This window comes from Pituophis catenifer, unplaced genomic scaffold, assembly GCF_029215685.1.
Source record: "Pituophis catenifer annectens isolate HBS135680 unplaced genomic scaffold, rPitCat1.0.hap2 SCAF_2, whole genome shotgun sequence".
Taxonomy (NCBI): Eukaryota; Metazoa; Chordata; class Lepidosauria; order Squamata; family Colubridae; genus Pituophis; species Pituophis catenifer.
In genome coordinates, this window is record NW_027256882.1 from 136,472,756 (window position 1) to 136,491,265 (window position 18,510).

An 18,510-nucleotide genomic window follows, 5' to 3' on the forward strand; every position below is an offset into this window, starting at 1 on the left:
CGGGAGTTCTCCAGAGTGTTTCTTTCTACATATTAGCTTTGTACAAGAAATTACTGTTGCTTTGCATTGTTTCTGCTATACCTAATACTAGTTACTCCTAAGACAAAGGAGATGCTGATGTATCCAAAATTATTTTGAGAAGCAGGTGCTTCCGACACAAGTGTGATGTGATATAAGTATTATATTAACCATATTATCTGTTAAGAGGTAGGTGATCAACCAGCCTAAATTTAGCCAGTGACTTTTTGAGTAAATGAGGATGTGAATTTTGATTTCTCCAACTCGAGCCAGATCCTGTACTAGAAGGGTTTTTCACATTGGCTTTATATTTACACATATAATCAAGTTTGGAAGTGTAATTGCAATCAAAGGTAATCAAGGATTTGAAACATTGACAAGAGGCTCTAGTTACTTATTAACCTATAAACTTACTTTGATTGAAAAAGTTACTTGTCTAACAACCTCAACATGATTATTACATATATTATTGCATGTATTGAAACAAATTGCTCAAAGTGCTTGCTCCATTTTCTTTTGGTTTGATTTTTGTATTCCCTGGAGAGCAAATGGCCAACACAGTTTCTTCATATGACACCTTTAAGTTGAATCCTGTCAGGACACTGACAAATGCAGGAAGCTCTGTACTCAAGACCAAGGTGTTCAAGAAACATACATGTATACAATGAATTCATTACAATCAATTCTACAGGATATCATTCTCTAGCATACAGCTACCGGTAGAATTAATTGTTTCGGTTTTTCCAAGAACTCCAATTCTAGTCCAGGCAGGACTAGAACAGGTTAAATATGACCTAAATGTGATCTTTGGGGTTATTTGGTGAACATGCTGTAAGGAATTGGTACTTTTATTTCAGTTGGATCAAGCTCTCTCACTAAATTGTGGTACATATAAAAAAAATTCTAATAGCTTGTTATAGTGACACCACTGAATCTATAGGGGTAAGGCTGGAGAACTCAAATCAGCTCTCCCTGAAAACATCCAGTCCTACAATCTTTAACTCTGCCTCCAGCCTTGATGTAGTGAATGTTTTTGCTGTTGCCTCCTTGCTTTCAGGGGGATGTCTACACTTGCTCTTTTCTCCACAACTGGCATGCCTTATTGAGGAATAAAACGTGCATGCTTATTAAATTAAAAAGAGAGAAAAAAAGCAGATAGAAACTATTTAGCTGCCTCTTGGGTGAGAAACAGGAATGCCACTAGAATTGGCCCCATCTATTCATGGAGAAATTAAGTATGGGTAGTCCTCAATTTATGACCACAAGAGTCCAAAATTTCTATTGCTAAGTGAAACATTTGTTAAGTGAGTTTTGCCCCTTTTTATGACCCTTCTTGCCATAGTTAAGTTAATCACTGCAGTTGTTAAGTTAATAACATGGTTATTAAGTGAAGTAGACTTTCCCCATTTTCTTTGTCACATCACAAAAGTGGATTGTGTGACCTCGGAACACTGCAACTCTCATAAATATGACCAGTCCCCAAGCTTCCAAATTTTGATCACATGACCATGGGGATGCTGCAATGCTCATAAGTGTGAAAAACAATCGTAACAGTCAAAAACAGTCACTTTTTTCAGTGCCATTATAACTTTGAATAGTCACTAAACTGCTGTAAGTGAAGGACTACCTGTATTTACATGCAAAACCATAGTGTGTAGAAAATTAAAATATAAGGGCTGCTACAATCAGGCAGTGCCTCGAACATATACAGGACAAAAGATTTAGCAGATACCAGTGCAACTCTAATGTGCTCTCATTTAGATGCAAGTCTTATATGAAGGATAATTTGCATAAAATGCACAAGGGTTGAATTTTTAAGTCTGATTATTTGATTGTTTCTGTACAAACACAAATAGAAAAAGAAGCTAAATTAGTACATTCTTACCTAACCTTTTCCTCTAGAGAAGATCCTTGGAATTGTGCCAATATGTTACCAGGAAAATCCTTTCTGCAAATTCTGATTTTCTTCAGAAGCTACAGAATGTATTTTTCTTTTTCTTTCCACCCTTTTGGTTCACAGCTTGTTTGTTGTGTGAGAACTGTCTGCAATTTCCAAAATTACACAAACTTTTTCACCTGGAAAGGGAGGGATTGTGGGTAATTTCTCCTTTTGTTACATGCTAAAGAAGCATTTCCTCAAGAAGATCCTGTTTGAGACAGAGGGATGTACATTCTCTGCCTGAGAAGCATTTGTCAATCATGAATGCTGAGTGGCATCAACAATTTTATCACCATTAAGGCAAATTAAGACAAGTGTTTTAAATTTTATTCCAAGAAACTGCAAATGTAGTTATCTGCAATTTTTTTTTAAAGCAGACGTACCTTTTCTTGGGATCTTGTAGCTGCCACATGTTAAACCATACAGCTGTTTTAAAGAACTGCAAAAAGGTGTTATATATAATTCAAAGCATTTGGGGAGGAATGAATCCAAAACACCGCAATATCCTAATGATTATTTCTGCAACATTGTGATTAGGAATTGCAAATGAGACCTGGAAGACCAAGTTAAGATTACTTTCAATCACAAAATGTCACTGATTGATCTTGGCTAAGAGATAGTGATGAGGTAAATTGATAGCCCAATTTATCTCATAAACTCTTGTGAAAATAAAGCAGGAAGGGAGACTGAACATTATGTTGAGAATCTGGAAAAAAATATATAAATTACAAATAGCAATGTAAAGTTTGGCATGAGAGTGCATAATCATTTTTGATAAAATATTAACAGGCTGAGCAAGTTATACTTTTATTTGGGATATAGAATAGGTGTCAGAGGACTGTCACACTTTCAAAGAACCTGGTACCTATAAATTGTGTAAACAACACAGGTGCAGGCCAGCTTGCCTTCTCAGAATAGAGGTGCTCCCTCTTGAAAGTGCAAGATCAAGCAAGCAAGAAGTCAAGTTATTTTAATTGCCTACAGAGAGAAGCAAAAGTACTTTCTGTAATTATTGTGCTATTACTTTTAACCATTTTTCCAATAAATCTTCCTAATCAGAGTTCGTTCTTCTCCAGTCTTAATCACTACTAGTTTTATGTAATGGTGGAGAGATGCTAGCCTAGAAACCAGGAGTTCTAGTCCTGCCTTAGGCATGAAAGCTGACTGGGTGACTTCAGGTCAGTCATTCTCTCAGACCAACCTATCTGACAGCTGTTGTGGGGAAAATAGGAGGACAATATGTGTATGTTCACTGCCTTGAGTTACTTATAAAGTAATAAAAGTGGGATAAAAATCTAATAAATACAACATTTTGACAATTATGCCTTTTTCTCAACTACCATTCAATGGAATTTATGCATTTGTGACAAGATCCATGTGTGTGTCTCCAGCTGAGAACAATCTAAAGCTAAGCTAATTTTTGGAAGCATAGTCCTTCAAAACCAACATTTAGAAACAAGCACCTCTGCGCAAATTGATTATTCTGTGTTAGTAAGCATCAGATTTAATAAGTTCCTTTGGAGGAACTGGTATTCAGCATTATATATGGAAATTTGTAAAAGAATTGATGGCCAGGAGAAATTGCATCTATAATTTTAAAAAAGTTTTTAAAAAACCCTTGCCTCTTACTGAAAAACAGTGGGACAAAAAAGCAGGAAACTCTTGAACTAGGGCTTTTAATTTGCTGATTTTGCCTTGCAAATCTAGAATCTGGCATAAAGCAGAATGCATGTCAGTTGAAGTATCAAAACAAAATTCTCTATTTTTAAAGAAGCCACATATACTGTTCAACCATTTTTAATATGTACAATTCTCTGAATAGAAGGGATGTGAAGATGATGTAGCACAGGATATCAACTATCCAACTATACAATAGTATACCATATAAAAGGATATTATATGAAAGACCAAAACCAGCTCTGATGTCAAGAGTAACCTGTTCAAAGGAAACAAAACTTCCAACACAGGATGCAGAAATAAGATACCCGCTAAGCTCTTATGCAGAGATGGACTAACTGAAAAGTATACAGACCCACATTCTTTCAGTAAGAATAGGGTGATTGATACAGGCTGCTTTGTATAGTAACCTGAATTTGCTTTGTAATTATTTTTAGAGCAGCCACTCTTAAGTATTATAGATGATAGTAGAATGTGTGGGCAGAACTGTTCTATTGATTCAATTTTCATCTCATTTTAACTGATGTTAAATATCACATTGTTTGCTGTTTTAGTTACCTTCTGTTCTTTTCACTCAGAAATGTCTTCCTACCTTTCTCTTCTCTCATTCCCTCCCAAGTTTCTTCAAAGCAGCTGAAAGCATTTGGAAGTAATTAGACCTGAAGGGAAATGTTGGCCAATCTAGGAGACAATGACAAGTGCCAGGAATCCTTAGTGCCCCTTCCAGCCACTTTGAAGTTCATTCAGATGGTACAATGCTGTTTTCTTTGTTAAAAAAGCTTAGAGGGAACTGGGCCATATCAACCCCACTGAATGGAAAGCTGGTTACTCTGACTGGTGTCTTAACAGTGGATAGAAGTGGAATGTATGGTTCAAATGGAGACTGCACAGCCATTTTGATATGTCCTTATAGAAAAGTCACACATGCCTCATTCGCCTAATGTGAACCCCGTTTGATCATCTTTCAAACAAAAAGGCAGGCATAATTAAAAAAAAAAAAACCTCTGTGTGATGTGGATTTATTTCTAAGAAGAATGTGCTGCTTCCTTCAGTGACATGCCAACACAGGAGAAGGATTAGGATCTTTTGAGCATTACAGCACAGATGTTAAGGTATTAGTCTAGCTTTGTAGCTATTTACAGGGGTGCATCTCTTCTATCTGCCCATTCCCGTAGTGAATAAATATAGCTCTTGAATGTAAGTACTGTTGTCATGTGAAAATATGTATGTGCAGTAATTTGTAAGCAGAGCTATACAAAATGTTCCACATTCCAAATGAATGCTTTGAAATTCTGAGCTCCGGGGGGAAAAACCCCGAGTAGTCTGAAGTTTTGTTCTCTACTGTGGACAAAACAGGGCACTTTGTTTCAGCATTTTAGCATGTACTGCCATCTCATAATTGAAGGAACTGTTTTTTTAAATAAGCCAGCCAGAGGCTTAAAGTGCATTAGTCAATAAAAAAGGAGGAACTTGCCACCATTGGTTGAAGGTAACTAAAGGCAGGAAAGGGTATAATAATAAGAATCAGCTAAGTTTATGTTCAATGATTGAAATTTAATTTGTATTTTTTTTTTTAAAAAAAGGCTTGTTTGCCTGTTCACTGGGGTTTGAATTCTTATTAGGAAGTTAGAATCCTATATTGGAATATAGTGATAATATTGACATGCTGTGTGATCTTTTCAGATAGGCTATTAAATGCAAACACTGCATTACATAGAAGATAACCTACAGGATATTAATATCAATAGCAACAGCAATAGCACTTAAACTTATATATTGCCCCGTAGTGTTTTACGGCACTCTCTGGTTAGTTTATAATGTCAGCATATTGCCCCCAACAATCTGGATCCTCATTTTACCAACCTCAGAAGGATGGAGGGCTGAGTCAACTTTGAGCGAGTCAGGATCAAACTCCAGACTGTGGCATAGTTTGTCTGCAATACTGCATTCTTAACCACTGCACCACCATTGCTAATCAAATGTTGTATTGAAGTGAATCTGTCCTTATTTGGGGTTACTTATGTAGCTACAATAGTGGCCAAAATTGTGGAAACCTTTTGGGAAAAATGTTTTTTCTAAAACTAGCTAATAACACCACTTTTTTTTTTTTTTTTTGTGTAGTACCAGTGGTGAAATCCAAATTTTTTTACTACCGGTTCTGTGAGTGTGGCTTGGTGGGCGTGGCAGGGGAAGGATACTGCAAAATCCCGATTCCTTCCCCACTCCTGGGGGAAGAATATTGCAAAATCTCCATTCCCACCCCACTCCGGGGCCAGCCAGAGGTGGTATTTGCCGGTTCCCCAAACTACTCAAAATTTCCGCTGCTGGTTCTCCGAACTGCTCAAAATTTCCGCTACCGGTTCTCCAGAACCTGCTGGATTTCACCCCTGAGTAGTACCATAAAATTATATACCAATGGAAAGATAATTTAATCAAGAATGTAATGCAATAACTTTTATGAAGGATTTGCTATTAGAGTATTGCAGTTACTGTATAAAGAAGAAAAGTGAAACAAGTAGAAAAAACGAGATGTACAAAAATTATCACATCAGTAATACTTACGTAGGTAACCTTTAGCATGAATTACGGCCTTACAACGTCTTCCCATGGAAGTCTTTTAGTTCTGCAGCTGTTATAATGTGAAATCAAGATTAAATGATTGCTTCTATTGACTGGATTTTATTTGCTGGGTCACTTCTGACTAACAAGTTTCTTTAGTCGGCTCCATAGTTTTTCAATTGGGTTAAGGTCTGGGCTATTCCCAGGCCATTCCAGCAGTAGAATATGATTATCTTGAAATTCCAAAAAAACAAGTGGTGTTATTAGCCATCAAACCTCAAAAATACACTTTCCCCAAAAGGTTTCTACCATTTTGGCCGCTACTGTAAATATAGCATTAGCTATAAAGAACTCACAAACTATTATACTGTAGTAGTATGGCTTCCCCATTTTACCTGCTTTTATGGCTTTATGGCATAAAATACTTTTTATAAAATACCTACTACTTTTTTTGGCAGAACACTCAATATTTTAAATGTTCTCCTAGGAATATGGGGCATTAAAATTTGACATGGAGCCATTTTGTTCAAGGGAAGTGTTTTATGGAGTTCTTGGTGCTCAATGAGCTTGGTTGATTCCTTGCAGACATTTTGTTATTCGACTACAAAACAAAACATTTTCAGTACTAGAAGGGAGGGGAGTTTGGTGCCCATTAGTATTTATATACAGGATTTTCCCTGTCAGAGTCAGTTGGAACATTGTTTTCTCCTTGATAGTTTCCTGATTAACTTGAAACTATGTTGTGAAATAAAGTTTTCATCCTGTCTTCTGACTGCTAGTTGGTATTCATGGATGTGGTCTGCTAATTTTATGTCTGTCTGCCCTATATAGTGTCTGTTGCAGTCTTTACACTATATGTTGTAAATGACTCAGTTTTTCTTCTTGGGTTACTGGATCTTTTGGTTTATTTTGGACGGTTTTAATTGGTTTGTGAGTTATGGTGATGCCACGTGGTATAATAGTCTTTAGTTGTTTCTGATATGTTTTTAATGTACAGCAGTACTACCATTTTCATAGCTTGTGTTGATTGCGATGAGGGGTTGAGTGGTCATGCACCTTCTGATAAAGCTATATGATTTTCCATTTTGTCGGAAGATATTGTCTAGACCACGGGTGTCAAACTCGTGTCACGTTGCCATTATGTGACTTTTGCAATGACCCCTTCACGGAGCTGGGATGGGCGTGGCCTGCACGTGATGCATCTGGCCCACGGGCCACCAGTTTGACATCCCTGGTCTAGGCAGTCTATTTTCTTTTTTCTAGTGTTCCGAGTTGTTGCAGTACATTTGTGCTTGCCAGAATTATGTTCTTACACAGTTCCTCTTGTGGAAGTTTGGGTTGTTACTTTGGTAGTGGAGCACTTGGGTTAGCGTGGGTGGTTTTTTGATAGACGTATGTTTCTAATTTGCTGCCATTTCTCTTTTGATGAGGATATCCAGGAAGGACAGTTTGTTGTTTTCTTCCTTTGAAGTCTATTGTAGTCTATTGTTTCATGTGTTTTCTCGAGTTGTTTTCTTTTTTAATAGGGCAAAAGTGTCTTCCACAATCAGATCCATATTTTTGGTGGTATGCATGGGAGTGCTATGGTTTCTACGCACTGTATTACAGTCTGCACTGTGGGCTCTGAGATTGGTGATCCTATGGGTGCTTCTCTGATTTATTGCTATATGTGTCCATCAAACTGAAACTGAGTCAGAGTTTGATGAGACAGAGATTGATGAGGTCCACAATTATGAGTATTTTGAAGTTAGTGTATTTGGTTATATAGGCTATCTTGTGTAGTACTGCTGCCATGGATTCTTTCACTAGATCTGGGTCTATGGATGTAAACATTGAATGAAACAATGATCTTTTCTTCTATTATTAGGCATCTGATTTTTCTGAAAGCACTTAATGGAATATTTGGACCCCTCTGTGAGATGTTCAAGGTTTCTTGTAAGTCCTTTAGCTATGTTCTATGTTGGGTTCCCTTCTAACAATGCAATCGAACAAAGAGGTATGTTGGGCTTGTATGTTTTTAGGTGTTGATAGAAGTGTGGGAGGGTGAGTCCACATCTTTTCATCTCCGACTGTTCCTTTTTTGTTATTTGACCTTTCCTAGTTATTTTGTTAAGAATTCTCTTGATCTGGTTGTCTAGTTTCTGCATTGGGTTGGTGTTTACTGGGATATAGGCTTCTTTGTCTTCTATTAATTCTTTGGCTTTTTGTATGTATTGTGATCTGTACATGTTAACTATGGTTTGGCCTTTATCTGCTGGGAGAAGGATGATAGTTTGGTCCTTCTTTAGGTTTTTGAGGCCTGCTCTGTCTTTGGCTTTGAGATGGTTGTGATTCTGTGTTCTTGTGGTCTGTGGTCTGATTGTCTCCCTTATGTTTTCTTGACTCTCTATGGCATATCCTGTGGTTTTAAATGCTATTTCTAAGGCTGCAAAGAATTCTAACTGAATAGCATTATCTATGTTATAATTGAGAGCTTTCTGTAGGAGATTTTGTTTTGCATTATATGTACAACCCCCCCTCCCCCGCCTCTCCCCAAGGAGCTATTCAGGGCTTAACTTTTATAGGAGTTACGTTTTGAATTCAGCCAAGGGTTAGAGAAGAAGAATATTCACCTGATTCAGTACTACTGTATACAGTAGAGATCTATCTATCATCTATCTATCTATCTACTGTAAATATGCCTTGTAGTTTAAAGCAGATTGCCTGTATATGACCAATAAGTCTTACATTATTTACTACCTGGGTGCTCCTAGTCAGCAAATGTATCTTGCTTTTCATTAACAGAAAGAATGATTCAGGAGACCAAATGTATACAGAGGTTAGACCTGAAATCCCTAAACCATTATTACATCAACCGAACTAAGATATTACCAAATCGAAGAGCAACATCTCCTTCTCTATTAATTTTTACAATATTTAAAAACCCTGCACAAAATAGAGAAAGGAACAATAAATTGAGGATCTAATAAGGAAAGGAAAAAACCCTCTAAGCATGTCTACAGCAAATATAGCTTTACATTGTTGTAATAATATCTACATTTTTACATTTTAAGCAAGGAATATAGTAAAGCCTTAATATAATAGACTGTGCTTAGCATGACAGAGTTTGTCTGTCTACTTTATGCTACATATGAACAAAATCTCATTTCCACTTTATGCACCTAATCATAATAGTTAAGGCATCAGGCTAGAAGCTAGGATAACGTGAATTCTAGTCCTGCATGAGAAAAAAAAAGCCAGCTGGGTGAGCTTGGGCCAGTCACTCTCTCTTAGCCCAACTCATCTCACAGGGTTGTTGTGGGGAATTTAGGAGGAGAAAATAGTATTGTGTGTGTTTGTGGCCTTGAGTTATTTATAAAAATAATAAAGGCAGGATATAAATAAATAAAACCTGAAATTCATTTGGGTTTAATCAACTTTCTACTTTAACAGATATCCCTTTCCCCTCATTTAAACTGAGGGCTTTACTGTAATTAGCTGTCTATCCTAGGTACTGAAATTATCAAACAGAATCATACGTATCCCTTGTTTACTTGAATCAATCCTCTGATTTTTTTTCTAAAATATTTAGGAAGCAGATTGTGCTCATTAAGCAGAGAATCTTATATGGTCAAAGCTTCTCTGGTCCATTCATTTTAAGTACCATTTCTACATCCTAGCAGTCCCCAATAGATCTGTTCATCGATTTCCTTAAAGAATGTTCCTTCATGGAAAGATCTTCAAATCCAACTTGACTCCTGGAATGTACCTGGCAGAAACTGTGGGAGCCAGACAGAGGAAGAAATCACTGGCCATGAGAAGAGACAGTATACCAAGATGGCGGCAGTTATGAGAAGGAAGTATTTCAGAGACCCCATCTTAAGTGACTTGTTTAACTCTAAGACCAACCTTGACTATTTTAAAGATTATGTTTTTTGTGATTAGCACTAAAGACGCCTTTCTGAAATCCTATTTCTTGAGTTTGCCCACCATGTACAGCTTGACAGTACTTGATATTCCCATACAATTTTCTTACCAACAGTACAGAAATTATTTGTTTTCTCTCCTTTTCCAGGGTCTATAGACTTGAGAGTCTTATGGTCTTCCATCCAAGCATGACCCAGGTCTGACTCTATTTAACACTTTCAAAATCAGCCAAAGTTGCTTCACAATTACCACCCGCTATAGTTTCTCATTCAGTACCATGTTCTTGAAATTCTCAGCATCCAAAGATGGCAAATGATTTTGCCTGAATTTCTGTACCTACTCCATTTATGTGATCTGAAGTCACAGAAAGCCTGTGCTTTCTCTTGCTTTACACCATCGAAATATGCATTGTATAGGTCAATGATGTTGCAGAACGCAGGCAACATTCATTCCCAATTTAACAGAATTGGCAAATGGAAACAGCATTCAACTTTATTCTGAAAAATCATTTGTAGGTCATATATTTTAGCTTGTTATTAGAAGCAGAAAATGGTAATTCAATGTTGCTTCTCAACCAAGCAAAGCATCTTTCAGCAGCAGGTATTACCACTTCTTCATCTCTTTCCACCTGAAATGCAAACATAAGGCAACAATAGCAAATGAGTTTGCACAGTGAAGCTTTCATGAACTTTTCCAAAGAAATAGATTTTCAAACTAAAATCCAGATAGTATATTAGCATACTGAAGAACATGGATCGTATACATTCTCACATTCTAAAGTGACCATGGGCTGGGGGGGGATCAGTTTGGACTCAATGAGGGCCAACAGTTGGGAATAACTTCACACAAAGTGGAGGAGTTATGGATGTGAAGACAGATTTGGATCTCTTTTTGGAGGAAAAAAAAGTATGTATCTTCCCATTACATGTAAGGTGGTACCTGGCAGCTTCAGCCACTTTGGCACTTTTCCAGTTGGGGCCCTCCTTATTTGTGGCTGTGGTATTTCAAGATTTGCTGATTCTGAATGCTCTGTGTTTTGGTTAGCATCGTTTGATATAAGTGAGGAGCTAGGAGCAGATTCCAAACGTTGAGCTGTATGATCTACCAGTTTAGACAGCCGCCTGGAAGAAAAGATAAATATTAGATTTTCATGTTGGTTCCTGTCCATATGTAAGTACAATAAATTGCATGTTGAGCTAAATGCAAAAGCCAAAGGTGCAGATATTCTTTCAATCTCTGTGGAGTTTGCAAATAAGTGGTCCTTTCATCATCCAGATGGAATTTAGACAGATGTAAGATAACATGTCTATACTCTGCCAACTGATAAATTCTGATCTTTGAAATAAATTATTGACAATTTCTACTTACCTAGCTACTAAAATGTCAGCTTCAGAAGGGGACACAGCAGATTCCAGCAGATCCAACCTCAAATAGTGATCTGTAAAAATGAACAATTTTAGGTTTTCTAAATAAGGTAACATATTATGCAAAGACATTAGATTCTTTGTATAATCTTTGAAATAACACGCTTCAAAAAATGAAACTACTGATGTATCTTATAAAATGACCTCTCAAGCTAGACTAACCCTCTAGAAACTTCTTCAAACACACAAGAAGACATCTGTAAACATCTGAGATTTTGTGTTTTGTAATACCTGTTATCGTAGATCCTATTCAGTGAACTGGTCAAGTGAAGACGAGTATTAACAAAAATAAAATTGCCAAACAGATTGCACATACATTTCTCTAGTCAGTTAGTTCTTGAAGATTTTAGGCCATTGACCATTTTCTAATAAATTGCACCATTAGGAGAGAGAACTAATTGTTACTTTCAATCTGCAGGACTGTCTTACTTTAATCAGTCTTGTAGACCAATCCTCTTCTATCTCATTGAATTGTGATAATCAATATATTCTTTTAAGATAACTGTACCAGTATTACATAAATACTTACTCCAGGATAAAAAACGAATCATAGCTTGAAGTAATTGTCTATACTAGTATTTATCAGTGGTTAAAATAATTGCAAAATAAAGTATTTAAAATATAATGTTCATCCAATTTAATTGAATGTGTGCAATTGAAGTTGCCTTACTTCAGAAGTAGACAAAGTGAAACAAGCTGCACTGTTTTTCTTAAATACAGAGAAGTCTTTTGACAATTTGAAATGGTCATTCTTGTTTAAAATTTTGGAATATCTTTTGGAAGATAGGAGTTCTGGAATTTTTTTAAATTTGATCTATTTAAGAAAGCATACAAAACTGTTAATGGAGAACTAGCAAAATCCTATGAGATATAAAAAGATATAAAAAGAGACGAGGCAAAGAGAAATGTGGGAGTACAGAATAAAGTAGAAACTTCTAAATTGATGGTATTTGCTAATGATTTGTGCTAGTTTTGGTAGATTCACTAAAGAAAATAGAAAAATTAATGGGAAATTAAAAGATTTGTTATGCTAGTAGGTATTAAGATGAATAATCAGAAGATCAAGATGTTAACAACAATTAAGAAAACAAATGATAGAGAAAACTGGTTTTAAAATTAAGAAAAAAGTTTTTAAAAATTGAATGTTTTGCCTAGAATTTTGTTTTTGTTTCGGATGATACTTGTTTTTAAAATGGATGTACCATTTAAAAATGGCAAAAAGATATATATAAGTTTGTTTAGCAAGGGGAAAAAATCATGACTTAAATATAAGGTATTACAAATACAAAGGAAAGAGAAGGACTGGATAACATTTTTAGCATGTTTTTGGTTTGGATGACTTTTAGAGTTAGAAGGAGATGTCCTGAGATTTGGATGACATGAATACTTGTGGTATAATAAAGTCAATGTAGATTTCATTATGTTAGGCATGCCATATTGAGAATACGGAATAGATAAAAATCCAAGCTATGCCCCAAAACACCTTTATGACTCTTAGCACATGAAGCATTTTATAGATAAGAAATAATAGGCATAGGTGAATAGTTAAAATATCATGGGATACTAGAATATTACCAAGGGGGATTTTAAATAAAGAGAACAAGGAGGCAAGGAGACTTAGCTGACAATGGTTTTCTTGCTTACATTTACCAGAAAATTTTAAAGTAATAAAAGGATTTGTGCTATTAAACAATGTAAGAATTTGAAATGAAATGTATACAAATGATGAACATGTAATTGCTAAAATGTTATTTTTTTAAAAAAATTGAAGAAGGACAAGTGAAAGATTAAATGATAAAATGGGCTAAGAACCTTGGACATAATATACTGATAGAACAGTGGGAAAATATAAAAAGACTGAAATTTACATTATGTCATAATCTTAAAGAAAACTTTGATAAAATGATATATTGTAGGTATAGCAAAATGTAACTAGAATATATAAAGGTACTTCAAATTTATGTTGGAAACAATGAAAGGATAATTTTATCATGCTTGATGGGCATATAAAAACACCAGAAAACAGACTCAAATACATATAGTGACTCATAGGATTTTAAAGATGAATGTTCAACTGAAATCACAACATTTTGTCTCAGGACTTAGAAGAGAGACTGTTGAAAATGAGCTATGGAACACTTTTTATTTACATATTTATTTATTTATTTATTTATTTATTTATTTATTTATTTATTTATTTATTCAATTTCTATAGTCATTCATCTGAATCAATGACTCTGGGCATCTTACAATTCAAACAGAAAAAAATACATTACAATTAAAAATACTAAAACATTTCTACAATAGAGAAAAGGATAGCAAAGATGACAGAACTTGCTAAAATGGCTAAATTATCTAATAAAGTGTTTGATTAGAGACAAAGACAGTACACTTATTAGCGACAAGAAACGTCTTCTAGACTTTTTCTGTCACAAAGAAAAAATGAACTTGTGATTTATGGTTTTGATTACACTGATAGATTATAGAAAGAAGAGGCATGATGTAACCCTAGAGAGAGAGGTTGAAGTATAATTGTACTTATGACTGCTGTGAAGAAGATGAGAAGCCATTTCTTTATATTTATTTATTTATCGTATTTATATGCCGCCCTTCTCCCGTAGGACTCGGGGCGGCTCACAAAATAAAACTACACGACAATAAAATGATATTAAAATAATCCAATTTAAAATCCCCAAGCAATTAAAACTCCCAGCAGATCAGGGAATTTGCTGAAAAAGCCATGTCTTCAGGTCGCCACGGAAAGTGCAGAGGTCGGGGGCCATCCGGAGCCCAGTGGGTAACTCATTCCAGAGGGTCGGTGCAACCACAGAGAATGCCCTTATCCTGGGCGCCACCAGCCGACATTGTCTGACCGATGGCACCCGGAGGAGGGCAATCCTATGTGAGCGCACTGGGCGGTGGGAGGCCGGTAGGAGGTGGTCCTGCAAGTACCTCGGGCCCATGCCATGAAGGGCTTTATAGGTATTTTCTTGCTATGTTCTTTTTTCTATTTTTTTCTTTTCTGTACTTTTAGCTTTTCTTTTATTTCTCCCTTTCCCTTTCTTCTTTATCAATCTTACTTTACTTTGTACTAATTCTTACTATGTTGTTGAAACTTTGTGTGTGTGTGTGTGTGTGTGTGTGTGTGTGTGTAAGTGATGTCTGTGGACTTCTTGCAGATACTCCCTGGATACTCAATTCTGTCTCACTTAAAACATTCCTAGAATAAAGGGGCAGGGGAGGGATTGAAATGCTGCACTCCTTTCTCAATGGCAATCATTTTGTAACTGTGTTCACTAAAATTGAGCTGCAGAGGATGTAAATAAATGATGCTTTCTCAGATGTCAGTTTATACCATTACCAACCAAAGGCTATCATGCAGCTTTTTTGCCTTGCTTCTGAATATATCTTTTCTGTAAAAGTGCAGGTAGTCCTCAATTTATGATCACAACTGACCCCAAAATTTCTATCGTTAAGTGAGTCATTTGTTAAATGAATTTTGCCCCATTTTACGACTTTTTTTTGTCATGTTTGTTAAGTGAATCACTGTAGTTGATAAGTTAGTAAAACAAAGGAGCCATGCCGCCCCTGGCGGGCTAACACCACGGGGATAAGCCCGTAAGCGCCGCCACCGACTCCGATCTGTGGACAAGGAGGGGGGGTTGGAAGCCTCCCCCCGTTCAGGGCCAGGCATGTAGGTAATGCCCAGGAACACCTCCCTGACAATCTGCCAGCCGACAGATCCATGCCGCCAAACAGCCTTCAGTGGGCTCCAGCTGAACCGCTGTTCACGCTGAACTAGCAGAGAGCTTGACCAGCAGAGCTGGGAGCTGTCTGCATAGCGGCTTTCAGCGGGGTCAGGCAGTGTAGCCCTTCACACTGGAATGGCAGAGGGCTCAACCAGGAAGCTGGGAGCCCCCAGCGCGGGTCCTGCCGCCAAGCAGCTCTCAACAGGATCAGGCAGTATCAACCTTCACGCTGGCAAAGGAAGGCTCAACCAACTAAATGGGAGCAGGTCCTGATGGTATAAGGCAATCAGAATGGATCAGCTCAGCAAAAATACGTCTGCCCAAGTCAGACTGAGTCGAAAAGCTGGAAAGCAAGAGGAAGAGGAGGAGTTTAACAGCTTGCAGACTCAGTCCTATCGGATAACAGATGGAGTTAACCCATTCCTGACTGCTGGTCCCACCTTTATGAAGAATCTGGCTTGCCCATTGACTTGGCTTGTCATAAGGTCACAAAAGGGGATCCCATTGGACACAGCAACGGTCGTAAATATGAACCAGTTACTAAGCATTTGAATTTTGATCACATGACCATGGGCATGCTGGAAAGATAATTCTGAAAAACGGCCATAAGTCACTTTTTTCAGTGCTGTTGTAATTTTGAACGGCCACTAAACGAACTGTTGTAAGTCGAGGACTACCAGTATGACAGGATTCACACACACACACACACAGAGTGGTTTGGACCCCTGCTAAGATTCCATGAGTTGGATGATAAATCTTACTTGGACCTGTCCCCTATTATTTCACTTTCCAGATATTTCCCTTACTGATATTTTCACACTGGAATGACTACTCCAGCAGCTATCCAAAGAAACATACTCTGATTTAAAAGTCCATAGAAAATTATATTTTCTATACATTTATTAATACTTCTATAATCCAGGGGTAATTTTTAAAAAATCTGCATATCACAGGAAGATTTTCACAATTTATCTATGCAGCGTGTACTATGGAGGCACAACTACTCACCCTTGTGCACTTCAGATCCAAAATATACAATAGCAGCAGGGAAAAGGTTAGCCTGCAATAGGAGAGAAATCAGAGCATAAGAATAAACAGAAGAATTGCTGAAATTGTTCTTCTTCTATTAGTCTTGCAAGAATACATTCTCATGAAATTGCGATAATCTTAATCCTAGATGTGAAATGGGACCCTATCTATATCTCTTAGAAATACCAGATTAAACCTCCATTCAGAAATCAAAAGACCCTTTAAATATACATGATCATAATATAATTCAACATTATAACCCAAATGTTTATTCATTCACAGATTTCTTAGTTACAGATCCTGAAAATAATTTTTACATTAACATTGTGAGTGGTATGCGGAAAATACTCTTTTCCACCCCTGATTGTCGTTAAGAATTGTGTCTTGAAAAACTGGTGTTTATCTATATGTTCTTTTGTTCTTCTTTCCTATCATTTGTTTTCTTGTGCAACCTATTTTGTACATTGTAAACTAGAGGCCAAGAACTAGTTTATGTTTGTCATTTGAAAATTGCTCTGTGAGCCTTTTCAGTAAAGATGAGGGTAAAAATGCTTTAAACAAATAAAATGATATATTAACATTGTTGAGGAGGTTACACGTGAGAGGAACCTCCCTCAGTATTTATTCCATTCTCAAAGGCAACTATTCTTGCCAGTTTCCTATTGAACCCATCTAAGCATACTAGACAAGATATTCAGAATTGTAATAGTCATTTTCTTCTTTTAATTATCTAACAAATGTATATACACCACAGTTGCAAGACTCTTAGTAGTTTACAGTAAAATATATATACTATATAGCATTTAATCTTCAATCTGAAAAAAGCATAAATACATTGACATACTATGTCTCTGCAGAGCTTGTTAATGTTACCGTATCAGTAAAAATAGTTTTTAGGACAGATCTATACACTAGATTACAAACTTGGGATTTTAAACTTGGTAACTAGGCAATGACCCTCACTGGCTATTTCTGCAGCAGAGAAGTTCCCTGTGTAGATCTGTTGGGTATAGAACTCTAACCTATTATATTCAAATTTATGATATAGTTAACAAATGCATAGAAAGTTATTACTATATAGCTATTATGCATGATTTTACAGCTTTTGATAGACCTTCGCCAAAATCTTCCGAGTAAAATGCAAGAAAAGGGACAAGACACAAGAGGAAGAATTTTTCATTATTAATTTTAAGGATATTAATTTCATAAAATGTTTACCTTGGGAAAGTTGTGTATGTATGTGTGTGTGTGTGAAAATGATTCTAAAATAAAAACAGCTTAAGTTTCTTATAAATAATCTGAATCTATATCTGAGCAGCAAGATCACCACCAAAATAACCTCAACAAGCTGTGAAACAATTATTTCTAAACTGCATAAATCGGCAGCAGAATAAAATGCAATGAATATAAGCAGGATTTTTACTTCTAACAAACTGCTAAAAACATTCATAAAGAAAGGATTTTCAGATCTCTTGTCTAATTACTAGAATGGTATAAAAACACTGCTACTTTTGAAATGATTTCTGCTGGTATCTAGGTACTGGAAAAATCCAGGTATAACAATGGATATTGAAAATAACAAACTTTAGTAATTACTTCACCATGAGATATTGTACAACAACATTAGGCTCTAAAGAATTCTATAGAATTGTATCTGCATGGCAGCTAGATTCGTCTCTCTTTCAGTGAATGGGTCCTCCATTCACTGGTTGATCCTCCAGAGCATCAACCAGATATTATAGTGGCCAAAACAGTATTAGACTTTTTAAAATATTTTTCTCTCCCAGACAGTGGGACACAAGGTTGGCTAACGTCACCAGAAGCCAGTCACAAAGGCGGCTCTTCGTAAACTTTTTAATTAAAAAAGTACCAGACACAGTTAAGAAACTCCAAGAAAACTCTTATAAAAGCTTTGATGTTTCCGCTGTCTTCATCTGAAGGGATCCTACTATTTAGAGAATGGATTAAAGGAAAACAACAACAACAAAACCCTCCCTCAGCTTCTTCGCGCACACACTATCCTTTTCACGCCAGCCACAGAATTGGAAAATGAGGTTTTGTAGTGTGTTAGTGTTGGAATTTTTTAATAACCTCTTCTCTCTTTTTTTCTCTCCTGCCCAATTATCGTGATGAATAATTAACATTCTGAAGGAGATAACTAAGCGCAGCATCTCGGAGCTCAAAGCCCTTTAGTTCAAAGCCCTGCCCT

At 36.4% G+C, this 18,510-nt stretch overlaps 1 protein-coding gene across 1 annotated transcript in view; it reads right to left on the reverse strand.

The window, feature by feature from the left end:
* Positions 1–10,578: 10,578 nt before the first annotated feature.
* ASPSCR1 (ASPSCR1 tether for SLC2A4, UBX domain containing) overlaps positions 10,579–18,510 on the reverse strand; it is an 82,380-nt gene continuing 74,448 nt past the window's right edge. Inside the window, exons 13-16 of the mRNA XM_070934675.1 lie at positions 16,281–16,332; positions 11,468–11,537; positions 11,039–11,220; positions 10,579–10,727 (exon numbers count right to left, since the gene is read on the reverse strand). Coding sequence (XP_070790776.1) covers positions 10,714–10,727; positions 11,039–11,220; positions 11,468–11,537; positions 16,281–16,332 — 318 coding nt within the window. The 3' untranslated portion in view covers positions 10,579–10,713. The remainder of the gene's footprint in view (positions 10,728–11,038; positions 11,221–11,467; positions 11,538–16,280; positions 16,333–18,510) is intronic.